Consider the following 15,991-nt stretch of genomic DNA (forward strand, 5'->3'; position numbering starts at 1 on the left):
GGATCATCCCACAAGCCCCTCCTATGGAAGTGGAGGAGGGCAGACAAGCCGGACCCAAACAAAAGCTACAGGGCTGCCCAGCCTCCCGGATCCCACCGACATTCTATCCCAGATCGGCATTCTAGGAGCGCGTCATCAGCATGTAATGAATGAACAACTACCCCGAGAAGTCACTCCGGAGAGAGGAAGCCCGGAGAAAGCATCGCTCCGGAGTGGGAGAAAGTGGGGGGGAAACGGTCTAGAGAGGAGAGGGTGGGGGGAGAGAGCAGATCCCGCTCTAGCCAATGAAAGGCAGGTCTCTGGCTGTGACATATGCGGCAGGCAGAGTTGCTGGAGAGAGAGAGAGAGCAGGCAAAATAAAAATGGCAATGTCTCTCATTCAAGCGTGCCGCAGCCTGTCTCTGTCCACCTGGCTGCTGTCCTTCTGCTTCGTGCATCTGCTCTGCCTGGACTTCACGGTGGCCGAGAAGGAGGAATGGTACACGGCCTTCGTCAACATCACCTTCTACGACCCGGTGAGCGGTGCGAACCGGACGGAGAAGACCGAGTGCGGGAGGTACGGCGAGCACTCCCTCAAGCAGGATGCCTGGGGCTTGGCGGTGATGCCCTCCTCCCAGCCGGATAGACTGGCCTGCGACCCGGCCACCAAGTTCCATGTACCTGCCCATGCAGTGAGATGGGTGGCTCTGATCCCCAAGGGGAACTGCACATTCAGGGATAAGATACGGCACGCAGCCATGCACAACGCCTCGGCTGTACTCATTTATAACGTGGGCTCCAGCAATGCCAATGACACCATCACCATGGCCCATGCAGGTGAGTGCTCTGCCTCCAGCGTGCAGGTCCCGGGTGACAGCCCGCGCCGGTGCCTGCACTCCGGTGTCACACTGCATCAGTGACCTGCTAGTACGGGGTGTAGGATTTTGCGATCAGGAGGCTGACCTATTTTATATTTATAACGGAAATATGGAGCAAACTCAGAAATGCCCCCCCCTCTCATTCTGGTGCAAACTTTTAAAAGTGTTCTTATCACCATGGCAACCAGTGTAATGTTCCTGTCTAGTGGGCCATTGATTAGGTTGCTCTGTTGATAAGACCATCTTTTTGCAATAAGCCCATCGATTTGTTGTGAGACTGTAGTGTAGACCTGCCCAGGTGTTGCATTCAGGTTATTGGTTCATAGACTCCAGAAAATAACCCCATGATATAATGGATCCCTTTCACATACATGTGTTTCACATGTTCCGTATGGTGTATGGACACTTCTGCCCATAAATTACATTTGTATGCCTTTTGAATGGTATTTCAGTTACAGTGTGTTTAATGGATTTATTTTGTAGGACATCAGTGTACTTTGTGCTAGAAGTTTATGTTCCTTACTGCTGGCTGGATGGCTGTGTCTGGTCTGGGACTTCATATAGTTGAGGTGGACTACTCTCATTTCTCAAGAAATAAGGACATACGTGATGGCATCTTAACTCCACTTGCGTTTGGGTTCAGAAAAGAAGGCCTACCGAGCAGAAAGTTTGATGGTCTTTCTCATGTCCATGGCTTGACATGAGCATTGGTCATGCATGATACACATGTTATTGTGCATGTCAAATGTGGAGGATAGCAGTAAATGCATATATGTGTTTGCTGGATAGTCTTGGATGGTACTTGTTGAATATGGGATGCAGGGTCACTAAAAGTTATTAGGAGTAATCCAAGGAGAGATGTATCAACAGTTTTTGGTCAAGAACATTAGAAGGCTCATGTAAACGTTTTCCAACTGAGTGGTATCTTAATCCAGCAAACAGTACACATGATTTGTGTCCTGTTAATCCACCGTTTTGTGTGTCATAACACAGCCTTTCCCTAATGTACTGATGTACTTTTTAGGTTTGGAAACTGGACACCCAACAGGTCCTTATGTAGATTAGTTAATTTACTTAAAACTCGATGTCATGTGTTTTTTTTTAAATTCATAGAATTATTTATTGTACGTTAAAAAAAAGTGCAAGAATTATTTTAGTGATTATTTCCGTAGGCAATTTGTTATATTTCCTACAAAAGAGTTATATTTAGAAAGTATGTGAGAAGCAGTGAAGGAGTTATTTATAGAAAGTATCCAGTGGACCCCTTTAAAACATGTGATGTCTGATGCTATATTTAAAAATACCTTTCATATCCCAAAATAATAGTATCTCATTCGTTTAAAAGGGGGTTCCTTTGAAAGCCCACCTTGATTTAATCATATATATATATATATATATATATATACACTAGTAATAATTCCTAAAGTATGCAAAGTGGACCTGCAAAGTACGCTTTGTATATCTTATTGTTTATGGTATGTAACTAATGCATGTAGTCCAAAACGGTAAAGTTTTATAACCAGTGGCTCCAAAACTATATTATGCGGATTATTGCAACCTCGGTGATTCTAGAAAATCAAGTAGAAATGACGAGGGGCAAATGCCAGCCCATTACAACATTTTTAAAGGAACATTCCAGCCATCATATTCACTTTAATGGATGTGATAACTATGTTATCACCCCTTTACACTCTTGTGGTGTCTGTTTTGCAAATGCATGGTGAGGATTCTGCAGAATGCCCCCTTACTCTGCGTCCAGGGCATTTGATGTACTTACAGCCAGCCAGCTCCAGAGGACTTTCATCTTCATTCTTCTTTAAAAGGGATGACAGAGACACTTGACTGTCCCTTTAATATGTTACTTAGTGCTTTGTATGTGCATCAATAACTGATCTCCCTGCTCAATGTGATCTCTCTGTTTTAAAATAGTTACATTTACACATCAGTTACATTTAAACACAACCAATGTCTACTAACCAGGTTCTTCTAGGGGTTCTCACCCATAAAGCCCAATCGAAACTGGGGTTTTGGGTCTCATATAGGTACTTGGAGTGCTGGTTAGCGTTCTGTCTTCTTTAACGGCGTGAGAGTTGGTATTAGACTTAGTCACCGCAGAATAATGGGAAAATATCATTGTGTATTTTTATTGAAAAATGAAGAAACTATTCCCTCTTGACCTGTATGTCATGTATGATATTCTCCAAAACTACATTCCATGCTATCACCCCGAGGAGCACTGTTAACGTTCCGAGGAGCACTAGTGGCTGTCAGCTAAGAGGTTAAATCTCTGTACGCAAGACGTTGTACAGTACATGTTTCCGTTGAAAGCAATGTAGAGGTCACAGTGCATTTTAAAAATAGACACCAGGCTTTCTGAATGTTTGCTGGCTGGGACATGCTATGAATTCAGCAGTGCGGATCTAATGGTGGCAATAAATTTACTATTAAGTCTGGCGTTTAATATTTATAGTAACTAATTCCTAGATCACATGGTATTGTAATTGCACCATAAACGTTGCAGTTTATTTATTTGTATAATAATGCCACCTAAAGTCGAACATTTCCAATGTTTTTTAGTTTTACAGTTATTACTATTAGTTGTTTTATATAGCGCCATCATATTCCGCAGCGCTGTACAGTCAGTAAACATCACATATCATGTAGTACATCGCATAACGATTTGACTTATAGAAACAAGAGATAAGAAATTATTTACGCGAAATCCATGCAACGCTGTTAACAGGTTAACAAAACCGTGTTTATGGCAGAAATCCATATGCATATGACCGGACAGCCATGTTTGATTCCTTCTCTCGGGTAATTTATTCCTCCTCCCTACGTTATTGTTTCCCTCTTATTAATTTGCCGATTGGTATTTTAAAGAGGTCGGATAAAGGAAGGTCAGCTCAGGACAGCAAATGAATTAGGTATACTTGTTCTCAGTGGTGTATTTATCTTCAGAGCTGACATAGGCCTAACTCAGGGTAGCAGTCCCTCCATATCTCTGTCCTGGAAGTTGGGTGTCGGTTTATAACGTTGTATCCCAAGCTCCACGTTGTAAGGATGCGCAATGCCTGGTGGAAGCAAACTATGAAGGACTGATTTCCTTTTCACTGGCGCCTGATCGTCCAATATGCCGACTGACTCCCTGTTATGCAGCAGAGGGGCTGTGCCCCCCCCCCAGACCTGCTGCTCTTGGCCTAGTCGGCCTAGGCCAGAATACACCGCTTCTTGCCACAGATCTTGGCTACTGCAGGAAAATTAGTCCCTTCTAAACCTAATTTCTCCAATGCAATTACATTGGCAAAAACGTTCTCTTTTTAAGGGGGTACAAACCGCAATAATGATGTAATGTCACAACTTTTATGACCTAAGCACTTTATAAGCCTAGCCATTCATAGTAGCCACCTTCCACTAGGTTTTACCTTTGATCTTCAAATTTTATTGGTGACCTAAGGTCCTACACCTTTCCACCAGTGTTTGAACTCCTAATGTATTCTTCCCTCGCTGCTGGGTTCAGTAAAGAGCTGTCATTGAAATCATTGGATGCACTTTCTGGGCTGGAGATGATTGGAGGTAAGTATATGACTTGGACATGTGTTTGGCTGAATAGATGTGGGGTAGAGCAAAAGGGAAAATGCATATAGGAGACTGCAGAACACCATGGAAATTTAAAGGGCCCACCCAGCTATCAGAGGCCTTTAAGTGCAAGAGATGGGTAGAGTGTCCCTTGCATTATACTGTAATGTGCCATTTGAGTTCACATTCACAGACATGAGTTCAGGCATGTATCTTTTCACTTTACATTCTTACCCCTGCCTTGTTCCTCGGTCTCAAGCTATGAACTCTGAGACACATTGCTTTATTTAAAATTTGCAGCGTAAACACTTCTGAGATCCTCATTTCTCTTACATCTCATGTGCTTGCTGGAAGTTCTGCAGCTTAGGAGTGAAGCAATAAAACTAATTTAAAAATATAAATATAATGTGTTTCATTAGGTCATATGCAAATATACCAAATTAACAAAAAAGCCCGTAAATTATTATTCTTTATTTTTTTCTGGGTCAGACATTCCAGGACAGAGAAGCACACAAACGCATAGTAATAAACTTGTTTTCTTTCTCTGAAATGTTTAGCATATTCAGTAGCTTGGTGTTCAAAATAAGATTAGCACGCTGTTTACATGGGGATTTAAAACGGGGATTTAAATGGTACATGAATGAGGGGACATGGCACATTAAATGATGGTGCTTGCATTCTCTCATTTCTCCCACACATCTGTGCCAATGGCATGTTCCTCTGCTACCCATTTAGACTTGCCATTACAGCTGATAGGGGCTTTCCAGCTTCACGCACCACCGGAGACTGTTTCACATAGACATTGCAGTGCATGTAAAGGCTTGGGGTACTGTAAGAGTTAACATTAAAGAGCAGTCTCTATAAAAAACCAAACCACACAACTTTTTAATGCTTAATGCATCACTTCGGGCACACCTTGTGACTGGGTTTCAAGATGTGTTCTTTCTCTGTTTTTGAGAGCCCGAGGAATTGTGCTCTTCGTCATCTACTTCTGTGCGATATGAAGAACAACAAAAGGGGGTTTAGTGATCCAGAAATGGTAAGGTCACAGTGAAAACCAAGTCCTCAATGTCCATCTTCTGAGGCTGCACTCCCCAAGGTGATATGCAGCCCCTTCCTTCCATCCCGGACCTAAGCTTTGGGAGGGCCAGATCTTCTATGATCTCCCCTAGAGGAGACCCACTGAAGTCTAACTTTTATTGATGTAGTAAGAATATTTCAAATGTTATCTATAAAGTAGCTAATGCCACATTTTATACATTTCTCCCATCCCTCCCTGTTTCTTCCCTGGCTAAATGCAATTACATATTGCATCCTACGTGAAAAAAATCACTTGTTTCAAATATATTCAGACCATGGGCATCGCCGAGACAAAAAGGGTGTTTGATTGTAAATTGTAAAGTTCAGCCACCTTCTCCTTCTATACCAGCACGTCTTAATGTATGTCAATACTATTGTAATAAGAATGCATCGGCAAACACTAATTATTATTGTTATTTATTGTTTTATATAGCACCATCATGTTCAGCTCCTTGTACTGTGTGCATTTGGACGTAGCACATATCCAAATTTACAGACATTTTGCAAACATTTTTGTAAACACTGTTGCTATTGGGAGGTCGTGTCTCAACCTGTCACAAAGTCGTGACATATGCTATCCCATCAACATGCTTCCTAAAGGAACAGTGAAGAGTCTTCTAAACTAGCCACTGAATACTTACATCCCTTTAATACCAAACTGTGTTGTGATTTATTTTCTTGATTATATTGGTAGATTCCGAAAATGATGTAGCAGATATACCCAGCCATTCTTAAAAGTTCTAAAGACATGCAAACAGTTATTAATTTTTATTTGGCATAAGTGTTTTACAGGAGAGTGGTGGTTTTTGCTCGCTCACTTCACTATTCATTATGAAGGGCCATGACAAGGAAGTTTCTCTAGCAAATAAGGCTGAGCTGGCTTTGTGTAATTACTTTGAGGAAATCTCACTGATTTCAGCTATACATTATACAGGGCCAGCCAAGCTCTTCCTGCAGCAGAAGGTCACTTGAGTTAGCTCTTCATAAAGTATAGAAATGTCAAGGCGCTAAACTCTTTTTCAAACTCTCCTGTCAACACTCTCCTTGGCGAATAAAAACCCCTTTTATCTAAATGAATCTTAATAAATTGATGTTCATAGTCAATTAACAAAGCTCTTTGGGGATGATAAGTTTGCTTTCCTTACCCCTGCCTTCACATGGGTGTGTAAATGTAGCCTACAACTCTGTTGGATTTTCTGTCCTTCATTACAGTCACCCACAACTGTTGTGAGCATGTTGAGGTTCAGCTAAAGTCCATCATGGTCACCGCCATGATGCGGTTGTTTCACAAAAAAAATTTCTTAAAAACAATAGCTCTGAAGGATCAGCTTGAAACACTACTCAGAGGTATGCTTCAGGGGAGTTTAAGGGCTTCACCGTGTTTCTTGGCAGTCCAAGAGACCACTTCAACATAATAAAATTGCATTCCTTTTCTTCATGGTCGACAAAGAAGATGGCTTCACATCACTCCAGCCTCAAAAAGGTCTATATGGGTTTATCGTTATATCGTTACAAGGTAGATCTTGCTGAGCTTCATTATATATTTGCAATTTTCACACCTCTTACACAAGTGTATGCATCGGAGGCATTTTATTGTATGTCCACCAATTTCCTCCAAAGATATCGCTCAGCAGTCTCCATTGGATTTTGCAGCAAATGTGATGTACTGTAACCTGTGAAAGTAATATGAACATGCTCTGTGTCATAGTCTTGTTTTCATCTGTTTGGAGACGTGGACTCTTTAACAATAAAAAATACCATTCTCTGTGGTTAAAATTAAAGGAACCCTAGCCCTAGAGTGACATGTTTGTACTTATGCCCTACAATCATTTTTTAAGTTCTTGTTTCCTTGGAATGTCAATTGGCCCCATACATACCTGCATATAAAAATGTAATGTGTAGACCTTTGCTTTCGAGGATGAGGATACTATAAAACTTGGCTAGGTAGTTTGCATCGTTTTAATAATGAATACTTAAGTTTTGTCTCAAGCTGGTTCTGCAGAGCCATTGGAAAAGGATCCAACCCCTGAGCGTTTTAGGGCTTTGGCAGTTAGTGTTGTTTTATTTGTTTCATTGTTCGGCCCCTGGTTAAGCAGCCTACCTGAATTTCCATGAATGGTGTGTGTTTGGTTATACAGCTAAAACTGAGTCTGAAATGCCTCTTTTACTTTTGAATAATGAACACCAGCTCTCCAAGTTGTATTTCCTAGCTATAGCTGTATCATTGCTTCAATTAAGATTCTGAAGTCCGTTGTGTTTCCATGGCAGCTATGCCTGGAGAAACACAATCATCTGTCAAAACGCACAATGTGCACCACTTTAATACATTTACAGAATCAGGCAAAAAAGTTATACCCAGACGTATGTTTCATTTCATTATCTAAGATTCTTTATTGTTAACTAGAAGTACTAGCAAAATAAAATCAGCGTAGCTTTCCTGAATCATTTTTATTTCTAACCCATATTGCATAAAAATAATAGAATTTGACTGCACATAAGAACCTTTCGGCCCATCTAGTCTGCTCATTATTCCTGATGGAAGACTCGGGCCTTAATCAGTCCTTGGTTTTGTTTTAGATTCAGGATAGCTTTATGTCTATCCCATGCACATTAATCCCTCTTTAGTTGTTACAGAGTGGTGACTTGCTTTTGTTATTTTTCTGACAAAGCAATTGTGCTTTTTTGATCGTTCAAAATGGATCTGTTAACTTCGTTGACATCATGATTTAGAATACTCGCTATATGATTTCTGAACCGTTTATATCATGCAAGGCTTTTCTTGTCTCTTGATAAATGGGCTACAGCATTACAAATCATATTACAAACCAGAAGTGATGGGGGATGCCCAGAAACACCTTTTTCACAAAGGACATCTGCAGTACCAAGCGGAAAAATATCTGTTTTGAGACTAGTCATTAGAAAATCAGTTATGTCCTGTGTTGTAGGCTGGATGCAAAAGCAAAGTAGTCAGTAATAGAAATAACTTTTACCAGCAACAGCCAAGTGTCACCAGAAGTAGAGCTTCTAGGTTGTCCAATCCACCATGGCTTCACTGGGTCAACAGATGCAAGGTATGCTTAAGGACAATCAATGGCCATGGTTGATAAACAGGCCAAAAGGTCGCTTCAGGCCTTGGCCCATCGGGTATTCTAAGTACCAGTCAATAAATAAAGTGTTTACACATTTTATCTACCAGCAAAGACTTTTTGTGTGTGGTAACTTTTTCCTACATGGTAGATGCTTTATTCTAGTTATGTCTTTTCCCCTTCTTGTCTACAAACATTTAATACATGAAAACAACAGTTTTCCTGAAATATTGTGCGATTTGGGGCCTAAACCTAAAATGGAAGGATTATTAGAACATGATTTTAGCATGTCCATGAAGTACAGAGTAACAACTCCTTCTTCCCACTAGGAAGGACACCAAAATCCCTCAGTCTATCTTTCCTGGAGTTATCTCTTTTAAAGTGCATGCGAGATATATATATATATAAAAATAAGGTATTTTACTTTTGATTTCACACATAGCTACTAAAGTCTGGAGTAACAAACCATTAACTGCACTATAACTGAATCCCTTATGTGCTCATTCATTTTCTGCAGTGAATGTATGTTATACAGGACTGGATAGCATGCATTTTGCCAAAAGTACTTTAAGCTTCTCAATGTAGTTTGCTCCAGGGTCTGAAAGTTTATAGCTCATCTGTGAAACAATCCACAGATGGTTGCTTCCTGACAGCCTTGATTGCAGTAGTTCAGTGTGTCTGCGAATGCACACGCAGGCACTGGAATGGTAAGCATGTGCACTCCCAGTGCTTTTTACCTTACAGATGGTTTTAGTGGATCTCTGCTATGGACAAAGCCTGACGGGCAACGAGGGAGCAAAGGGAAGGTCCTTAGTAGGACTGCAGCTCACAGCGAGCCTAGAGGCGTCCAATTATTAAGTAAAATAAAACAGAAAATTTGAGATGATTGTTTCTCTAAGTACATAAAAAGCTGTGAATAACCCACAAAGTAATCTATAAAACTAATAACTATAATAATAAGAGTTCTAGAGAGATGTGGCTTCATGCATCAAAATGCGTGTGTTTTTTTGGACAAGTAAAACTAGAATGTGCAAACTGCAAGTTGATTCACTGTTGTGTTTGGATAACCTTGTGACATGCAGTCTACTTTGCCAGATACTAGTATAAACCAGACGTGACATGTGATCAATAACCTATGGTGGTTATTGCTCTTTCAGAAGTTGAGAAAGCAGTAAAGACGATCTGCAATCAATGCATTAAATACACTACAGTACTCACTTTTCTGTGAGGTCATCACACTCTGCGAACAGTTATGTATAAATTCTACGTATGTTATATATGTAAAGTGAAAAATATTATACCTATTAAGTATGTTTTGCTGAATATCATAGATCTAGCATTTTATAAACCCCTCCATTTGTTGACTAATCAGTTGGGCTTGAACAAGCAGCAGGCCTGTTCCTGTTCTGATCCTGCCAAGAATAGCAACGTATTTAATATGCTGGTTATCTCAAATGGTTCATTCAAATGGATCCTGCTCGTTATAAGTCTGCTACAACAATGGTCACTGGTCCATGGCTCATTGTCTCAACAGAGGTAGCGCTATGGGAGGTGTTGGAGTGAAGTTCTTATGCATGAAGACTTCACTTGTTAACATGAGAATAATTAGCCCTGTCATATGGGCAAATTCAAAGGTTGTCTAGGACTATGAGCCGGTAGGGGGTTCTTTCCAGTGAAGGCAAGCATTTTTCCTGGATTGGTGGGGGAACCACTAGAATACCTAGGGCTGTCTCTGTCACTCATACCATTTAGGTTCTTTGGACTTCATACTGGCTTACACAGTAAATGTAAGTGTATTTGGATGAAAGATATCACCCCAGACAAGGATGAGCCTTAGCATGCTCTGAATTGCAGAGTATCATTGAGCACATTTCGCTGCTGTTCTTTTTTTCAAATTTTCATCTTCATTAGTGTTTGTTTTCCATGTCGTCCTAATCTGATTTCCTTCACACCTACATAATTTTGCTTCTCCCATGTGCCTTTGGAATGTTCTTTGTCTAAACATCTGGCAAGCTTCCCACCCCCCTCAATAATGTTTGTTATTTTTTATATTGAGGTGCTTTCCCTTAAAATTATAAATAACCAGAGACAGTTTAGAAACCTGGCAAATGTTTTGTAGTAAATTGACCCTTTCTTTGTCTTGATGCTAGCATCGCTTCTTCTCCCACAGAAACAAACATCCATGCGCTGGCTGAACAATATAATGTTCCTTAAACAGGAAAACAGAGTTTATTGATAGCATCTCCCCTGTCGGGGCTCAGTATCATTTGTGTAGCTTCATAGCTTTGCATTGAATGTAGGAATGTACAAGCAGCCTGTAGCAGAAGCAACACGTTATTCTTCCATGAGCAGAACAGGGCCCGAGCCTTTATCAAGGGGTACCTCTTGCTACTAAGGTTATAGTAGTTTTTCTTTCTAGATTAAAATAAATTAGAATGCATGCACATGTGTTTAAATATGAATTGCACCAACAAATGTCTGGGTAAAACACCCTCCCCTGTCTTCCATTACTTCAGCTCCTCAGCTTTGTTACATATTTTTGGAGATAGTATTAGACTTGAGAACCTGTAAAGCTGTTACTGAAAGGAATGTTATTGGGTTAATGCAAGTGCAAGCACTCAAGATAAAGCTTTTCTAGTTCACTGCATAGCGATGGCATAAAGGGTAGTCAGTGGAACAGAGTACATGAAGCAGCAGATAATTTAAAGAACTGTTGCCATATTTAAGTAATGTAAGCTTCTGTTTCATATAGGGCACAATGCCATGTCTTTACTTACGTTCTCAGAATCAAGCTCCCAGTGTGTGTTGGTGGTTTATAGATGCTCAGTCCTTGTCATAATACCCCAATTATTGTTGGCCGAACTTCATGGGAAGTGTAGTTCTAGACTGGGGTTGTGGTGGCCTACGCTACACACTAACTGTAGCTCCCATGATATCCAGTCAGCCATTACTAGCTGAACACCATTACATTACATTTATTTATATAGTTCCAGCAGGTTCCATAGCGCTGTTACAACAGAGTCAATAAAACGATATAAAATCACACACAATAACTAACTGGTACAAACGGAGAAGAGGGCCCTGGTTTTGAGAATTTGCAATCTAGACTGGGGAAGTTGCGAGTAATCTTTATCACCCTAGCTATTGTAAAGTTCTCATGTTGTGCAAGTTCATCATGGTCTGTAGCTACTACCAGTCATATAATTTTTCCTATTAAAGGGTAACTTACATTTACTTCCTACCAGGAAACCCTCTCCTGAGCCAACAAAGATAAGGTAAGGAGGTATTGAGGTGGAAAAGTAGAAAGATGGAGAGGATATCCCCCTCCTGAGAAAAATCCCGCAGATGCCCATGCTCAAGATAAGAATTTCATGCATAACCACCTAAATTGGTTTTGTAACTAAATAGACAAAATCTTGGGCTAAGACTGCTATTTAGATTAAGCTATACTTTCTCTTTCAGATGTGACAATAAAAACCAGTGATCATCTCCCATCCCACTTACGCTCTGTAGCATTAATGGTTGCATTAATATAGTGAACATTGTGCTTACCACCTGTGCCCAGTCAAATCCCATGGCACGTTTAAGCTAATGTTCAGATTGTTTGCTTTATTGAGGAAGAGCTGTATGTATACAGTGTACACATTGCTTGTAAACACAATGAACAGAGGAACGGATGCAAGCAGACATTCCCGCGTGAAGTTTCCTGTGTACACACACCTGTCACACTGCCAAGATCCATGAACAGTGTGACCTTTCATCCACACGTCTTCAGGTCGCTGTTTACATGAATTAATCCCAAACATTCCAAGGGAAGAATGACCCATACAGTTGGCTTCAGTGTCTGCAGTCAACAGATTTCCCAATTCAGATTTAGTGACTTTTAATAAAGGAAATTCTCAGACTGCTAAAATACATTTTTCAGCAATGTAATGGCGCATGCATTACAGACCATAATTGTTTTTTTCTTTCTTTCCAGAAATGTTTAGGCATGTCTAAATTTAACCTACAGTAGAAAGGTTAGACAAATGCCCCGAACATGTGCAGAGAAGTAAAAATTAAAGAAAACTACAATTTTATAAAATAGGTAACACCCTATATCTGCTCCACCTAAACATCACCAATTATTATAGCTTTAATTAAATTTATATTTTACGTTTTATGATTGAACCTACAAAACTGTAAGAAGATCTCTATAAATATAAGACTATAGAGCAGGGCTGCTCAAGTCCACCCCTTAAGGCGTCAGATAGGCCATGATATTTTTGCCAAGGAGTATTAACGAAACTACTTGTTTTCAGGGAAAGACATACACAGATTAGAGTTATGCAGCCCTGCTATAGAATAACCCACCGGTAATCTATACACAATATAGTTAAAACAAGACTAACTTGGATCTCAGGTATCAACATATTTAACGTTTATCAATACATTAGTAAACTTATTTTAATATTTTTCATCAGATGCTCTAAAATTGTTAGACACCGATTTTTGACATGTAATGTGACTTTAGTCTTCCATTCTTGAAAATTCTACATTTTAGATGAGTCATTGAATCAAGCCCCTAGTTACTAAATCAGAGCTAGAATAATATCCCCATTTGCAGAACCAGTGGCTGCCCTGCACTCAACTATTCCAATTTTTACAATATTTTAATTAGTATTAACTTTTCTCGAAAAGAAATATATGATTGTATGACTTTGATTATTGTCTTTGTATTCTTGCCAATGATTCATCTATCAGTAATCTTATTTGTTCCGCAGAGGTCTGGAAATTATTTAGCGATCCAACAAGATTTTATATAAGGCATGGTAAAACTATAGAAGAACAGCAAGTCACAAGCAGGTTTTATGGAACTTTAGTCAAGCAAACAAAAAGATGAAAAGGGAAATTTTATATTAATTTTCAAAACATTATTCTAAAATAATTTGTATATGTACAGTACAGGTCCCACCAACAACATGGCGGCAGTGAACAGAGGATAAGGAATTTTCAGTTTTTATATGACGGCTATATCAAAATTTTCTTGGCTCATGTTTTCTCAAAATTATTTAGCCCTTAAATGATCGTCTTTTTATTTTTTAATAACAAAGAAGGGTTACATAGAATTTACCAATGGAGCTGGAAGTAAACATGGATCCTTAGGCAGACTGAGTTAATTCATGACTTTTCCACATCCAAGTTTATAGTAGGAATATTTAAAAAAAAAAACAACATAAAACTAGGTATACATTTCAGATTAATCAATCCTATTTAGCGCACCAAGGCAGCATGATTCTTAAGAGTATCATTCACAAGGGCAGGCATCATATGAGCAAAGGGCACAGCTGTTACGGTCCTTTGATTTGCTTCTGGTATGTGAATGCTCGGTTTGTGAATAGCGTTATTCACCCTGGGATTCTAGCTGGCAGTTATATATAACTTGAGGTTTTCTAAAGGAAAACATTGGTGAAAATGTTGTATAATCCCGTGTTTTGCATAACACATCCTGCAATGGATGTCATTTCACTTCTATGTGATTGGGGAAAAAAATGCTACTTTTATGTTTTTCTTACCAGAATTGGGCATGGGCTGGGACCTCTTTTCAACAAAACACCACTGATGGAACAATGAGGGGGGTGCAGAGCGTACTCATGTTCCCCAGGGGCCATGCTGCATTCTAACCACGGCATGAGCTTTTATACGACCATGTCTCCTAGCACTAATAACTCTAACATGTTATTTTGCAAGCGTTTCTCTTTTTAAAAAAAATTTAGTTTTTTTTTTTTTTTTCTAAAGATCTTTTTGTGGGATAACCCACATATACACCATATTCTTAGTGCTGTGTCTGAATATCATGTTAGTAGTGTGCGCTATTGTGTAAATATTTTATGGTTTTATGTGATTGTGATGTTAGTTCTCATTACTTATTTTTCACGATGAAGAGAAGTGTTGTGATCGTCAAAAATGCATTCACTTGGAAATTCACATGAAATGAGTCTTTCTGATTTACCATCTGGATTCTCACGGAAATCCATGCCATGGGCCAAAATTTGGAAAATACGTGTTCCGAAAGTTCTTTAAAATAAAGTGTGAGAATCATTACAACAATAAAAAAAATGTAGGTTCCCCTGTAAACATATATAAGTATTAAGTATTATGTGTGCAGGGGTCCATGCATCATGGTACTGCAGAATATGCTGGTGCTATAGAACAGACAAATAATAATAATATACAATAATAATATTAAATATTGGCTAACGGCATATACCTGGCCCTAGCCACATATTGATCATTCCCTATGTGCTGTGTCTCGCATAAAACTGTTATCTTTTTACTAAGATAACCGCGGGTATTTTCCTGATTTTCTAGTGAGAATCCCACTGTTTTGTGTGTCTGTAACCTAAGACCTTGGTGCTTCTTGAAGAAGGTAACTCAATTCTCAAAGTACAGCAGCTGTTAGTGCTTTCCCTGCCAGGCATCCTGCCAGACTGATCTGCCACTCGGCAGCGTTGAGATTATCTCGGAAGTCATGGGAGAGTTACCGTTACTGCCGTTTCGGTTATGAGTACCACAAGCTCGATGCAAGTCTTATTCCAAAAATAACAATTTAATGATGTAAACAATGAGTAAACACATTACTAATGGACCCGGTTTTTAGGACTTGTTACCATTAAGAACAATGTGTGTCCGTTCTAATTTTATATGTGAGCTCTAGAAAATGTTATTGACGTTGTTTATACAGTCGTATAACACCTGGAAACGTCTTTTTATATAAATTCCTACATTTATATAAAATGTAATTTTCTGCTGTTTTACTTACATTAAATCCTTTTTTATACTGTTTATTATCACCGTTGGATGTCATTTTAAATTTCTAAATATAGCTTTTAGATATTATTTTCTGTTCTGTATATGACAGCAGACATCTTGCTGCTGCATCAAATTTGCTGTTCTAACCTAGGTACCTGTTTTTATATAGCACCATCATATTCCGTAGCGCTGTACAATGGGTAGACAGGACATCACAAGTGGTCTATAACATAACAATTTGACTTATAGATTTTTGGGCTGATGCTTGGAGTCACTAGCATTCATTAGAGGTCATGGACAATTTACGGCAGAAGCGAACATGATATCAGAGCTGGGAAACCCCAATGTGAAAGCCAGAATATTCAGATTTTATCTCAAATAATTCAATCAAGTAATTTTAACTCTGTTTATGTCTAAACGCATTCTTTACATAGAACATGGATGCAGTGATTGACACACAGTGCTGTTGGGATGAGAGCAAAAGTTGTGAAACTCTGGTGTAAAGTGCAAAGCGATTGTCCGCTGCTCAAAACCAAGCGCAGGTAGGCCTGATGCACATACCTGGGAACTTTTGGCCTCCGGCTATCCGGAGCCTTC

General features: G+C 39.4%; 1 protein-coding gene across 1 annotated transcript in view; it reads left to right on the forward strand.

Annotated features, from left to right (window-relative positions):
- The first annotated feature begins 255 nt into the window (after positions 1-255).
- The window catches only part of RNF150 (ring finger protein 150), a 50,290-nt gene continuing 34,554 nt past the window's right edge, over positions 256-15,991 (forward strand). Inside the window, exon 1 of the mRNA XM_053461034.1 lies at positions 256-816. Coding sequence (XP_053317009.1) covers positions 285-816 — 532 coding nt within the window. The 5' untranslated portion in view covers positions 256-284. The remainder of the gene's footprint in view (positions 817-15,991) is intronic.

Source organism: Spea bombifrons, chromosome 1 (genome assembly GCF_027358695.1).
Source record: "Spea bombifrons isolate aSpeBom1 chromosome 1, aSpeBom1.2.pri, whole genome shotgun sequence".
In the NCBI taxonomy this organism is placed as follows: domain Eukaryota; kingdom Metazoa; phylum Chordata; class Amphibia; order Anura; family Pelobatidae; genus Spea; species Spea bombifrons.